This window comes from Malaclemys terrapin, chromosome 4 (assembly GCF_027887155.1).
Source record: "Malaclemys terrapin pileata isolate rMalTer1 chromosome 4, rMalTer1.hap1, whole genome shotgun sequence".
In the NCBI taxonomy this organism is placed as follows: domain Eukaryota; kingdom Metazoa; phylum Chordata; order Testudines; family Emydidae; genus Malaclemys; species Malaclemys terrapin.
In genome coordinates, this window is record NC_071508.1 from 92,565,255 (window position 1) to 92,580,345 (window position 15,091).

Genomic DNA, 15,091 nt, shown 5'->3' on the forward strand with positions numbered 1-15,091 from the left:
TAACTGCATGAAGTGAGTGGGATGGACTCCATAATAAACTGAGCAGACTTGCAGCTTAAGAACATATGGTATTAAAGGTTTCTTGTGGCTTCCAACAGCCAGTTGCAGAAGTCCACTGTAAAAACAGACCACGCGAGATTATTGCTCTATTGTTGGGGAGATAGTTTCAAAGAGAATCCGGGTACAATAGTGCAAAGTTATGTTAGAAACTGCTGTCTGGATATATTGTTCAGGCACATGCCTATTCATTAGAGGCAGTTTCTATCCCAAAACTGAGAAGGTGCAATTCATAAGATAATAGGGGCTTACAATGCTGTAAGATTTCTTGGTTTGTATTTCATCTCACCTTTAGAATTAGAATAACCTTCCCTGTTTAATACTATTGCACACAGAAAACCATGGTCCTTTTCACAGCCAGAGGACTAACAGATGTTAGGACTGTTCCATAAATTGTGGAGCAAACTTCCCCAGGGCCCACAGAGGAGTAGACATGGGGGTGGACAGGAGTCCAGTCTCAGCTTTCCATTAAAAAAAAATAAAAAAATCTGTCATGGTTACAAAGCAAATCTTCAAAACGAGCTGTGTAATGAATGGAGAGAACCTGAAAAGAGGGGGTGGAGGGAGTTTGAGGTGTCAGCTGCCACATTTCAATGGGTGTAGAGGTCTGTGATGATGATGTTGACACAAAGTATTTCATTACTCAAAGCCTTTAAGAAAGGAGGGGAAGTATATGAAGGGTTACACCAGGATTCTCCAAAGTTGGAATTCAAAAGCTGGGAAAGGCCTACATCTCTTAATTTATACAACACCTAGCAGAGTGCGGAGGTGATGAGATTTTCCTGAAGCGGGTTTGGTTTTCAAAATGCATACATTTGTTTTAGGACAAGGAGTGCTGGGTTTCAGTTCTTCTGTAATCTGAGGAAAGGTTTATACTTAATAAAGGATTTCAATCAAAATAGTGTTCAAAAAGTGCTCAACTTAAAGTATAGAGAGGTAGAACAGTTCAGATGCTGTACCTGCTTATATTCCCTGCCAGTTTTTGAGGCATATTTTCCTATTTAAGTGTCTTTCTTCCATTTGTGTCAGACGCAGACAGTAAACTGATAGAACCATACACAATATTGTCAAAAACAAAGTAACAGATATTCTGTAACATTATCCCTCTGTCCCTGCTAAATACTATCAGTAAGTGTTTCAAAATTCTAATTTAGGACATCCCAACAAGTGAACTGCATCAGTAAAAGTGATTAGGTAGACCATGAAGCTTGGCAAATGGTAATATATTCCTTTTCTTTAGTGGAAGAGAGGATATGACCTGTATGTATGAGCACACCTGGCAATTGCATATGGTTAAACTTTAAGTGTCTGCCTGCCTGCCTCACACTTATTAAAGTCATAATCAACAGCATTAAATACAAAAAAACATTTATTTTCCCCAATTAAACAGTATAAAATTTTATGTAAAAAGCTTTTCTATTTCTGAATCTAATGTTTCAGCAAATATCACAGGAAAGGTTAAACCTAAACACAAAAGTGAGCCTATTACTTTGTAAATATTTGCTCATAAGTCCAAAGAGCTGTAATGAAATAGCAACTAGAGTGCCTCCTCCCCCACACCTTCCCCTGCGCTTCCAGTCTATTCCATGATGTTTAATGATAAAAATCAAGATGATTTTCTTTACAGATTACCTTTGGGAAATTGCTGATATTGCTGCTACAGGCTTTCTAAATCTACTCTAAGTATATCATACTTCAAAAGAATTTGGTTTACTAATAGAGTATCTTGTAAATGCTTCAGGCTAGACAACAATTGTTCTATTATGCCAAATTTTATCCTGTAATAAATGTGGAGAGGGACAAAAAACTAATGACTTGCTCTTCACATATTGGATTAGCAACCTACCAAGGTTTGTATTAACTTCTACTTACTTTTTTTCCTATTTCATTCTAAAAGAGTACCATTATTTAGGGCTTTTAGTTCTCCAGAAAGCCCTTATAATATGGTTTTCCCTCTCCTAGAGATTGTTGTTTACTTCACAAAGGACTTAAATATAGGAAACTGCTCTAATTGCTGCTACACATACCCTACTTGTCAGCGAGTCTCCCAGTGTCTTAAATTTCTTGATAATGGAACATATTTCGAAGTTATTTAGAATCTCTAGAGAAATATGCCCAACTGATAAGTGACTCAGTGTGAATAGGCTTCATGATTATCCCTTTAACGTTTCCTCTTTTCCCTCCCCTCCTCCCTTAGTATCTCTTCAGTCTAATAGTTTTATGGACTCTGCTGACTTAAGAGGAAGTTTTTGTTCAAAATTTACAACCAAGAATATCCAGCCAATCTAAAACCTAACTGGATGAATGGCTCCAAGTAATTTGAGATACTCTGGGCTCTACTTAAAACATATTAAAAGATTTAAAGTTTCAATATTTTATCCAACTTGTAAAATCACTAACAATGTTAAGCTCAACAGCACTAAGAAAGCCTGCCCTACATGGCTAGTAACATCCAGTCAACTCAGGTGACCTGACTCATCCTTTAATGCAAACATATAAACAGAAATATTTACAAAGGTGGGAAAGATTTTTCCTGAGAACAGTATTTACAGTGAGGCCTTAAGACGTCACTAAATTCCTCCTAAGCCATGGATAGTCCTCTGCGGGTTCCAAGCAGCTGAGCCTTTTTCTGCTTTCTCTCCAGCAAATGCTTCTCACGCCTCCCTTCTCTGAAAGTGAAAAGAAAACAAATCACACAAAATTGGAGCAAATGAGCAATTAGTTGCATAGGCATAGAGATAACTATATGCATAAGCAATAACCCTAAGCTGTGAGCTATACTTTGGCCATCCTGATGCTAAACATTTTGATAGAGATAGAAAAATTTCTCTAACATAAGCATGGTTCAGGACAGAGCATTTATTTAAAAGTGTTGGCTTGTCACATATTTAAGTCTTAGTGTTCTCCTACAGAGTTCTAGTATTAAAATGGCACCTAAAACACCCTTGTACTGACCTGGTCTGGAGACGTGGCTGTTTGTAATCTTGTGTGTGTGAAGAGACACTGCTATTCATAGATTTATTCAGGACAGTGTTTTCTTTTGAGTCACCCCAAGGTTTCAGTCTTCCTACATTGTAAGAAGCACAAATAAATAAAAAACAGACCAGCTAGTTATTAACATTTAGTAATTGTGTGTATTTATGTTGTTAATACTGACATTCTCATCCTCAACTCTACAGATAACATAAGTTGCCTGACTGCATCTAAGATCAAGCACAAACACCCCGGTCAATTACATCAATCTGGATACTAGCCAGCTATTTGGGGAGAGGGCTTTCTGCTGGGGGTGGCAGAAGCCTCCCCTCAGAACCCTGCCTGTGGGGTAGCATTAACTGGGGACTACCCCATAATGGAGCCCTCTCTGCTATTATGGAAGGCAGGGATCTGCCACCATGGTCTTTGTCTGACCAAATCCTTCCTGTTCCTTAATCTACTGTGCCCTGTTTTAGAGGGAGGGGAAGTGGCCTGTTCCAGGAGAAGAGCAGGTTCAGCTCCCTGCCATCTGAGCAGAAAGCTCTGAGTGGGGCTATCTTGACAACACAGCAGCAGACTCTAGGGTCAGCAGAAAAAACTAACCTTACTAACCTTGCATAACTGTTGTTCTTTGAGATGTGTTGCTCATGTCATAGAATATCAGGGTTGGAAGAGACCTCAGGAGGTCATCTAGTCCAGCCCCCTGCTCAAAGCAGGACCAATCCCCAACTAAATCATCCCAGCCAGGGCTTCGTCAAGCCTGACCTTAACCTCCAAGGAAGGAGATTCCACCACCTCCCTAGGTAACCCATTCCAGGGCTTCACCACCCTCCTAGTGAAAAAGTTTTTCCTAATATCCAACAACCTGGACTTCCCCCACTGCAACTTGAGTCCATTGCTCCTTGTTCTGTCATCTGCTACCACTGAGAACTGTCTAGATTCATCCTCTTTGGAACCCCCTTTCAGGTAGTTGAAAGCAGCTATCAAATCCCCCCTCATTCTTCTCTTCTGCAGACTAAACAATCCCAGTTCCCTCAGCCTCTCCTCATAAATCATGTGCTCCAGCCCCCAATCATTTTTGTTGCCCTCCGCTGGACTCTTTCCAATTTTTCCACATCCTTCTTGTAGTGTGGGGCCCAAAACTGGACACTGAGGCCTCACCAACGTCGAATAGAGGGGAATGATCACGTCCCTCGATCTGCTGGCAAAGCTCCTACTTATACAGCCCAAAATGCCATTAGCCTTCTTGGCAACAAGGGCACACTGTTGACTCATATCCAGCTTCTTGTCCACTGTAACCTTTAGGTCCTTTTCTGCAGAACTGCTGCCTAGCTATTCAGTCCCTAGTCTGTAGCAGTGCATGGGATTCTTCCATCCTAAGTGCAGGACTCTGCACTTGTCCTTGTTGAACCTAATCAGGTTTCTTTTGGCCCAATCCTCTAATTTGTCTAGGTCCCTCTGTATCCTATTCCTACCATCCAGCGTATCTACCACTCCTCCCAGTTTAGTGTCATCTGAGCATGCAGTCCATGCATCCTCCAGATCATTAATGAAGATATTGAACAAAACTGGCCCCAGGACCGACCCTTGGGGCACGCCGCTTGATACCAGCTGCCAACTAGATATGGAGCCATTGATCACTACCCGTTGAGCCAAACGATCTAGCCAGCTTTCCATCCACCTTATAGTCCATTTATCCAGCCCATACTACTTTAACTTGATACAGTCTCCCACAGTATTCTTGCTGGCAAAAGTTTTGCTAAAGTCAAGGAATAACATATCCACTGCTTTCCCTTCATCCACAGAGCCAGTTATCTCGTCATAGAAGGCAATTAGGTTAGTCAGGCATGACTTGCCCTTGGTGAATCCACGCTGACTGTTCCTGATCACTTTCCTCTCTAAGTGCTTCAGAATTGATTCCTTGAGGACCTGCTCCATGATTTTTCCAGGAACTGAGGTGAGGCTGACTGGCTTGTAGTTCTCCGTGTAGTGTCCATTCCATTATAGGTGGGTGTGCTCACCATATGCACTGGTGCTGAAAGTTTTTCCCTCACTGGTATTCATAGGGAACCGGCTCTGGTGCCCTCTGGAGTGGCCCACGTATTTGCCAGTATAAGAGCCGCCAGCTTCTCCCTCCCTCAGTTCCTTCTTGCTGGAACTCCAAGAGAGGGGAAGGAGGGTGGGTCATGGAATGGACATTAGCAACACATCTCGAAGAACAGTTACAAAAGGTTAGTAACTGTTTTTTCTTCTTCGAATGATTGCTCATGTCCATTCCATTATAGGTGACTCCCAAGCAGTACCTCTGGAGGCGAGCAGGAGTTCATGGACGTGTCAGTTGCAACACAGCTCTGCCAAATCCAGCATCATCTCTGGCCTGCTGGGTAATGGCGTAATGCGTAGTGAACATGTGTAACAAAGACCAGCTTGCAGCCCTGCAGATGTCCTGGACAGGGACATGCACCAGGAAGGCAGCTGAAGACGTTTGAGCTCTAGTAGAGTGAGCCTTCATTATCGGTGGAGACACAGACTGCGCCAACTTGTAACAAGTGTGGATGCAGTTTGAAATCCTCTGAGAGTACACTGGAAGGCCTTTCATCCTGTCAGTGATCGCAGTAAAGAGAGGAGTCGATCTGCCGAAGGCCTTGATGCACTCCAAGTAGAAAGCTAGGGCACGCCTGAAATCTAGAGTGTGCAGGCATCTCTCCTCATTGATCATGTGAGGCTTTGGACAGAACATAGGGAGGAAGATATCCCGATTGACATGGAAGTGCGACACCACCTCTAGCAGGAAGGCCGGATGGGGTCGCAGCTGAACCTTGTCCTTGTAGAATACCGTATACGGGGGCTCTGAAGTGAGGGCTTTAATCTCTGAGACTCAACGTGATCAATAAGTAATGCAACCTTCCACAACAGGTAGAGAGGGAACAAGAAGCCATAGGCTCAAAGAGTGGACCCATGAGCCTGGAGAGGACCAGGTTAAGGTCCCACTGGGGAACCGGGCCCCGGATTGGCGGAAAGAGTCTTTCAAGAACCTGATTGTCATCTCATGTGAGAATACAGCTCTACCCTGGACGCTGGTATGGAAGGCCAACATGGCTGCCAGGTGCACCTTGATCAAGGAAAAGGCGAGGCCCTGGTGCTTCAAGTGAAGCAGGTAATCCAGGATGGACTGCAGGGATGACTGGGTCAGGGAAATATTCCACTTCGACTTCCAGCAAGAGAAATGGTTCCACTTTTCCAGGTAAGTCACTCTGGTGGAGGGTTTTCTGTCCTTCAAGAGAACCTGCTGTACCTGACTAGAGAAGGTTTGTTCCTCTAGGTTCAGCCACAGCAGCCAAGCCGTGAGGTGGAGAGAGGTGAGGTTTGAGTGCAAGAGCTGACCATGATCCTGTGAGAGTAGCTCTGGGCGGCTGTAAAGTGGCCACAGGGCCGCTATGGCCAGGTCCACGAGCATGCCGAACCAATGCTGGTCCATGTCCATGATCCACGCCTTGTCCCTCTTGATCTTCAAGAGAACCTTGCTCATGAGTAGAATCAGCGGGAAGGCGTACATCAGGTCTGCGGACCATGACAGGAGAAAGGCATTGGAAAATGAGCCTCTGCCTAAGCCTTGAGGAGAGCAGAACTGATGACACTTTCTGTTCTGTCTGGTGGCGAACAGGTCCACTCGGGGAGCTCCCCACTTCTGGAAGAGCATCCTGACGACTTCAGAGTGAAGGGACCACTCGTGGTGAGAGAAGAACCTGCTGAGGTGATCAGACAGCGTGTTCAGGAAGCCAGGGAGGTGTGAGGCTTCCAGGTGGATTGCATACTGAATGCAGAAGTTCCATAGACGGAGGGCTTCTTTGCACAGAGCCGACGAACAAGCTCCCCCCTACCTGTTGACATAGAACATGGAGGCTGTGTTGTTCATCAACACCTGCACCCCCTGACCGGACAGCTGGGGAAGGAAGCCTCCACAAGGCAGGCAAATGGCTCTGAGTTCTCTGACATTTAAATGTAACGCAAGCTCCTCCCGAGACCATAATCCCTGAGTCCGCAGTACACAGAGATGCATTCCCCAACCGAGTTCAGACGTGTCTGAAATCAGGGAGACCGTGGGTCATGGGCTTGCGAACAGCACACCTTCCATTACCAAAGTTGGATCGGATCACTACTGCAGGGAAGTAAATATCTGTGGGGTGGGATCGTGACAATCTTGTCCAGGTGATATCTGTCCAAGGAGTAGACTGACGCCAGCCACATCTGGAGGAGACGCAGCCTGAGTCTCGCATGACAGACAACATACATGCAAGCTGCCATGTGCCCCAGTAGTCTGAGGCAGACCCAGGCAATGGCAAGCGGATGGGTTGTGATGCTGGCAATCAGATCTACCATTGCCCTGAACCTGGTCTCCAGCAGGAATGCTCTGGCTCGGATAGAATCGAGTACCGCTCCGACAAATTCTATCCTTTGAATCAGAATTAATGTTTATTTTTGTTCATTTATCAACAGGCCTAAAGCTTGGCAAGTGGCCTGCAACTTCGTGACACTGCGCTGGATCTGGAGCGGCCCTTGATGAGCCAGTTGTTGAGGTACGGGTAGATCTGCATACCTTAACATCTGAGATAGGTCGCTACCACTAACCTGCACTTTGTGAATACCATTGATGCCTTTGCTAGGCCAAAGGGGAGCACTGCAAATTGATAGTATGAAATGTAGGAACCGTCTGTGTCCCTGAAATATTGGTATGTGAGTAGGCATCCTTCTGGGCTCCCGGATCCAGGGAAAGAATGATGGAGGCCAGGGAGACCATGCGGAACTTAAACTTCTTGAGATACTTATTGAGGCCCTGCAGGTCGAGGATGGGGCATAGACCCCCTTTGGGATAAAAAAAATAGCAGGAATATAACCCTTTTCCCCGTAACTGCAGAGGAACTTCCTCTACTGCTCCCACCTGCAGAAGGCCCAGCACCTCCTGAGTGAGTAGATGCTTGTGAGAAGAGTCCCTGAAAAGAGACAGGGAGGGAGGAAGGGAATAGAAATAAACTGAAGGGTATACCCCCCTGCAACTATGCTGAGGACCCACTGGTCCGGTGTTATAGAGCCCCAGGCAGGGAAGAAGGGAGATAGGCGGTTGGGGAAAAAACAGGGATGCTGGATCCAGGATACAGACTGAAAGGTCGCCCTTGAGCGCACCCTCAAAATGCCTATTTACTACCCCATTGGCTAGAGCTAGAGTAAGCTAAGGAGGCCAGCTGATGTCCATGCCGGCGCTTGTAGCCCCTGCCCTTTTTAAGGAATGGCTCTGAATGGGAAGAGACCCCGAACCTGTGGGACTGTTTTGGCTTGAACCACTTCCTCGTGGGTACCTCAGTGTACAGGCCCAGTGAGTGCAAGGTGGCCCTAGTCTTTTAGGCCATGCAACTTGCTGTCTGTTCTGCAAACAACACCAAGCCGTCAGAGGGAAGGTACTGGATGGATTGCTGAACCTCTGCTGACAAACCTGATGACTACAACCAGGATCCCCGCCTCATTGAAATGGCCGAAGTCATAGACCAGGACGCGGAGGTCTGCTGCATCTGCCCCTCATGGGTCTTTGCTGTCCTCTGGCTCTCTCCTTCCCTTTACGGGACACAGGATAACGCCCTCTCCCGGCATCTCTTTGCTTTTCAACCGGTACCCAGGGGTGGGGATCGGTGCCAGTCTGAGGTCGGTGCTTGTGGCACACTCCTGCTTGCCTGTCCTGACTACCGCTCTGCCCTCCTCCAGGATAGCCAGGAATTCCTTCCTGGGCTCCTCAGGCAGCGACTCTGCGAACTTGGCCACGGACTGCCAAATGTTATAATCATAGTGGCCAAGTAGGGCCTGATGATTGGCCACCCTTAGCTGAAGACTGGCCATAGAATAAATCTTTCTACCGAAAAGATCGAGCTTAGTCACCTCCTTATTCTTAGGGGTTGATCCCGGTTGGCCTTGTCTATCGTGCTCATTGGCTGCTGACACTACCAGCGAGCTTGGGGCAGGGTGTTTGTACAAGTATTCAAACCCTTTAGCGGAGATATAGTACTTCCGCTCCACCCACTTAGAGATGGGGGCAGGGAGGAGGGGGTTTGCCAAAGGGCTTTGATTCATAGATTCTAGGACTGGAAGGGACCTCAAGAGGTCATCGAGTCCAGTCCCCTGCCCGCATGGCAGGACCAAATACTGTCTAGACCATCCCTGATAGACATTTATCTAACTTACTCTTAAATATCTCCAGAGATGGAGATTCCACAACCTCTCTAGGCAATTTATTCCAGTGTTTAACCACCCTGAAAGTTAGGAACTTTTTCCTAATGTCCAACCTAGACCTCCCTTGCTGCAGTTTAAACCCATTGCTTCTTGTTCTATCCTTAGAGGCTACGGTGAACAAGTTTTCTCCCTCCTCCTTATGACACCCTTTTAGATACCTGAAAACTGCTATCATGTCACCTCTCAGTCTCCTCTTTTCCAAACTAAACAAACCCAATTCTTTCAGCCTTCCTTCATAGGTCATGTTCTCAAGACCTTTAATCATTCTTGTTGCTCTTCTCTGGACCCTTTCCAATTTCTCCACATCTTTCTTGAAATGCGGTGCCCAGAACTGGACACAATACTCCAGCTGAGGCCTAACCAGAGCAGAGTAGAGCGGAAGAATGACTTCTCATGTCTTGCTCACAACACACCTGTTAATACATCCCAGAATCATGTTTGCTTTTTTTGCAACAGCATCACACTGTTGACTCATATGTAGCTTGTGGTCCACTATAACCCCTAGATCCCTTTCTGCTGTACTCCTTCCTAGACAGTCTCTTCCCATTCTGTATGTGTGAAACTGATTTCACACAGTTGATCAGTTTCACAACTCCCATGTGTACTGGTAATGCCACCTTTGAGGGGGCTGCTGCACTCAGCATATCGAACAGGGAGTCCCAAGGGCTCCACCAGCACCTCAGCTTCCAGCCCGAGGTTTGAAGCCACTCTCTTCAAAAGCTCTTGGTGGGCTTTTGTGTCATCCTGGGGGACTGTGTCAGAGGGCCCCGCTATCGCCTCGTCGGGCAAAGATGAAGAGGAGGCAGGTATAGGTGGGCCTGGTAACCCCATTGCCTCTGCCAGGCCGTCCCTGTGGGGCTTTCTCTGACTCCGCTTCCGAGTCACGGGGTGGGCAGGAGACTGTGGCCGACTGTCTATCCGATGACCCTGAGACCAACTGATGCCCCAGCGACGGTTGGGGAAATGTCCAGGGGTTCCACAGATGCCAGGGGGTTGGCAATTGGCCTTGGGGCCATGCAGCCCCCCGGTGCCCAGAAGGAAATGCTGATGGTCCCGGCAGGTGCCCTTGGCCTGCGGGCAGGTCTTCCTCCTTGCTTTGAGCCTGAAGAGGGGGAGACTTGTCTGGGGGATCAGGACAGGACTGATGTCACCTGTCTACCCTGTTCCTGTCAGCTCTCTCTGTGGACCTCCACTGGGGAGTTGTACTGGGACGATGTCTCTCGGTGCCACAATTCCAGTGACTGGCGGCTGCGTTCGGCAACAGTACCCTGGCGATCGAAGCCTCACACTGTGAGAGCGGTGCTGCTCCGTGGACCAGGAGTGAGATGATCGACATCTTGGAGACCGTCAACGTGCCCATGGAGATCTGTACCAGTGAACTGAAGACTGGTAACAGGACTTGGGGGACCGGCGTACCAACCCTCCAGAATGGTACTACGAGTCTGGAGACCTATTCAGACGCTCTAAGCGCTGGGGTTCTGGGGATTGGTGATGAGTCTCCAAGGGTCTGTGCCAGACAGCCGGTGATTGATGCTGGGATCCCAGTGAACACTGCCTAGAGAGACTGGAGAACAACACCGGGAACTCTGGTAGGTAAGCTGACCCGCATCTGGGGGCTGGTGGCACTATTCAGGTGAGCGCTGCTGCACTGACAGAGACCGCTGGAAGGGTCCCAGGATGGGTTTTCCCCTTGAATGGTGCACCTTAGTAGCAGGCATGGGAGGCACCAGAAGGGACAATATATTCTTAGCAGCCTCTGGTGTGGACAGCACTGCCAGGTGCCGAGTGCCTCTACTGCTTTCTGGGGTGGTGGGCGGATCTCAAAGTGGGCCCAAACAGCTCTGTAGGTACTGGAGCCTGGCCACCATCCATAGAGAAAAAGCTGCCCCTCATGGGTCTTTGCTGTCCTCTGGCTCTCTCCTTCCCTTTACGGGACACAGGATAACGCTCTCTCCCGGCCTTTCTTTGCTGTTCATCCGGTACCAGGGATGGGGATCAGTGCCAGTCGGAGGTCAGTGCTGGTGGCACACTCCGCACCGAGGCTGCAGTGCTTGGAGCAGAGTCCGATCTAGTCGGCTCCAATGCCAGTGCGAAGGCTGACTCAATAAAGAGCGCTCAACGACAAATGTCCTGCTTCTTTTTTGTTCGTGGCCTGAACCTCTTACAGATGCGACACTTGTCGCTCACATGGGTTTCCTCCGAGCACTTTAGACATCTTTTATGGGGATCACTGACTGGCACAGGTTTCTTGCAGCAGTCACAAGGCCCCGTCTGTAGGCTAAGTCCCATCCAGAACTAACCAACTATTACTAACTCTAACACTAAGGGAACTGTAAAACTGTAAAAGTTTTTAAACTATATACAAAAAGTTCATAACTAGACACAGTTGAGAGAAGTAAGCTAGCCGAGGCGAGGAGACGTTCCAGCACTGTCACTGGTGGTACGAAGGAACTGAGGGAGGGGGAGCCAGCGGTGCCCCTTATACCAGCACATACGTGCACCACTCCAGAGGGTGCCAGAGTTCGTCTCCTACGGATACCACTGAAGGAAAAACTTTGACAGCAGTGCATGTGGCGAACACACACACCTACAATGGAATGGACATGAGCAATCACTCAAAACTTGATTTATGGGGGGACATATGTTGTTGTGGAGGTGTCCCAGAACTGACTTGTTTTGTGTGGTGGTGGTAGGAGGGCAGCATTAATTGGCAGCAGAGCTCAGTCAGCAGGAATCCAGCATCTATAGGCCCAACAGGAGGGTGTGTTTTTCAGCCTGGTGATTAGGTATTAGACAGGGCTTGGAAAAAGTTGCCTGTTTATTTGAACTTGATGTTCTGACACCTAGAATGCAGTATGTCTAAACACTTGAGAAACTAGAATTCCTCTAGCGGCAAACAGAAAGAACCAGTCCAGCTGTTAAAAGCCCAGATTGTCTTAGCAAAAGCCTCTCTGCTAGAGAACATACTTTGAATGGTTTAACTTCAGAGCACAAGCTATCATTTTTAAGGCTACATCCCCCATGTAGAGTGTGTGATCAGATATGTGGTATGACAGAGGTGCTTTGTTGCTGCACATAATGTAAGAATGCCCTCTTTCATAAGCTCAGTGCTTTTGTCTCCCCTATGGAAATAGCACAAAGTCACAGTACCTTTGTGTGGCTGATATCCAAGTGGCCTTGACAGACTTGCTTTCAGATCAAATGTTGGCTTCTTGGTACTTGTGGGTTCTGCAGTCTGAGCTGCAAACTTGAATGGTGTAACAGCTAAAACGAAAACCAGGGTACCATGTTTAGAGAGAGGGAACAAGAATTTCCGCTCTTAAAAGCGAACAGTTGGGAAACTACATAAGGAGAGCACTACAACAGCCCAATTCTTTAAGCCAGTCAAACCAAAGTACCATAGGATCTTACAAACTACCAAGAATCCACACACTATAAAATGTACTCCATTGAAAACACATTTAACACTTTGGATAACAAGGAAGAGGTTGAACAATATGGGGCAAGAGTGTACAAAGGGCAGATGTGGACGGTCTCACTCTTTTGGTTTGGTTTTAAGTAGATAGCCCTGGTGTGTAGCAGAGTTGCTAAGCCATATATCTAGTTCAGTGTTTCTCTACTGGCCTGTGGTCTCCCAGTGGTCTATGGGGAGCATGCTGATCACATGATGCTCATTTCCAGCTGTCACCTTAAATCACAACTAAAAATACATTAAGTACTATTGCTATTTTTTCATGTAAGCAATTACTGTAGGTTACATAAGGTTGGTCTGCAATCATGAGGAGCATGGAAAGTGGTCCACAAAACTATGAATGGAAAGGGAAGTGTCTGTGACACAGTCTAGCACGTGGTCCACACTGGAAGACACTGAAGGTACTGGATAGCTGTTAACTGTTCTACTTGCACACCACTGAGAAAACTGTTAGTACCAAATAAAAGTTGTGAGTCACATGTATAATACAATTTACATGGTCATGTAGTTTGCTACAGAAACAGGGATTATTTTTAGAATGCTACATAATTTACTTCAGAATCTAAGTCTTCATTTAAAAAAGAACGGTTACTTACCTTCTGTAACTGTTGTTCTTCGAGATGTGTTCACGTCCATTACACATTAGGTGTACGTGCGCCGCGTGCATGGACGTTGGAAACTTTTTTCTCTTAGCGGCTCCCCTTGGGGCCCCCTCCTTCCCGCCAGAGCGGCGCCCCGCTCCAGGGTATATATATCCCTGCCGACCCGACCCCTCCGGTTCCTTCTTGCCGGAGACTCCGACAGAGGGGAAGGAGGGTGGGAAGTGTAATGGACGTGAACAACACATCTCGAAGAACAACAGTTACAGAAGGTAAGTAACCGTTCTTTCTTCTTCGAGTGATTGTTCACGTCCATTACACATTAGGTGATTCCCAAGCTTACCATTGGAGGTGGGTAGGAGTCAAGGTACAACTGACTGTAGCACAGCCCGACCGACCATCGCGTCCTCTCTGGTCTGATGATGGATCGCGTAGTGGGCTGTGAACGTATGTATGGACGACCAGGTGGCTGCCTTACAGATCTCCTGGATAGGGACCTGCGCCAAGAAGGCCGTTGAGGACGCTTGGGCTCTAGTCGAGTGGGCCCGGATCTCCGGGGCCGGAACATTGGCGAGCTCATAACAAGTGCGTATACAATGCACAATCCATGCCGACAAGCGCTGTGTCGAGATAGGCAAGCCTTTCATACGTTCCGCAATAGCAATGAACAGCTGGGGTGTTCTGCGGAACGGCCTGGTCCGTTCCAGGTAAAATGCCAACGCCCTTCGGACATCCAGGGTATGTAGGCTGCGGTGGTGAGGGTCCGTATGGGGTTTAGGAAAAAACACCGGTAGGCAAATGTCCTGCCCCATGTGAAACTGTGATACCACCTTTGGGAGGAATTTGGAGTGCGGCCTCAGTTGCACCTTATCCTTATGGAACACTGTATAGGGTGGTTCCGAAGAGAGGGCTCTCAATTCCGATACCCTTCTGGCCGATGTGATGGCCACGAGAAATGCCACCTTCCACGAGAGGTGCGTGAGGGAGCAAGTGGCTAGGGGCTCAAAGGGGGGACTCATGAGTCTTGTTAGGACTAGGTTCAGACTCCACGCCGGGACAGGCGGGCGCGAGTAGGGAAACACCCTTTCCAGCCCCTTGAGGAATCGGGCCACTGTGGGGTTGGAGAACACTGACACTCCCAACTCTCCCGGATGGAAAGCCGAGATAGCGGCTAAGTGAACTCTAATTGAGGCGGGCGCAAGCTCTTGATTCTTGAGGTGCAGTAGGTAGTCCAGGATCGACGGAACTGAGGCTTGTAAAGGCTGTATGCGTTGAGGCTCACACCAGTGGGAGAACCTTTTTCATTTTGCCAGGTAGGTCGCTCTTGTAGAGGGCTTCCTACTATTAAGGAGGATTTGCTGGACTTGGTGAGAGCACCTGTGTTCTGCATCATTCAGCCAGAGAGATACCATGCCGTGAGATGTAGCGAAGACAGGTTCGGGTGGAGTAGGCGACCTTTGTCTTGCGTGACTAGGCCGCGATGGAGGGGGAGGGTGATTGGATCGGCTATGGACAGTTCCAGCAGGGACGTGAACCAATGCTGGCGTGGCCAGGCCGGGGCGATAAGTATGATCGTCGCCCTGTCCCTGCGGGTCTTGAGGAGAACCTTGTGTATGAGTGGGAACGGAGGGAAGGCATATCTCAGGCTCCCTCCCCATGGGATCATGAAAGCACCTGCTAATGATCCCCGGCTGAGATTCTGGAACGAGCAGAA

The 15,091-nt window shown here is 47.8% G+C and overlaps 1 protein-coding gene across 1 annotated transcript in view; it reads right to left on the reverse strand.

Annotated features, from left to right (window-relative positions):
• Positions 1–46: 46 nt before the first annotated feature.
• Positions 47–15,091, reverse strand: part of NUSAP1 (nucleolar and spindle associated protein 1) — a 38,638-nt gene continuing 23,593 nt past the window's right edge. Inside the window, exons 10-12 of the mRNA XM_054025023.1 lie at positions 12,457–12,570; positions 3,013–3,124; positions 47–2,726 (exon numbers count right to left, since the gene is read on the reverse strand). Coding sequence (XP_053880998.1) covers positions 2,639–2,726; positions 3,013–3,124; positions 12,457–12,570 — 314 coding nt within the window. The 3' untranslated portion in view covers positions 47–2,638. The remainder of the gene's footprint in view (positions 2,727–3,012; positions 3,125–12,456; positions 12,571–15,091) is intronic.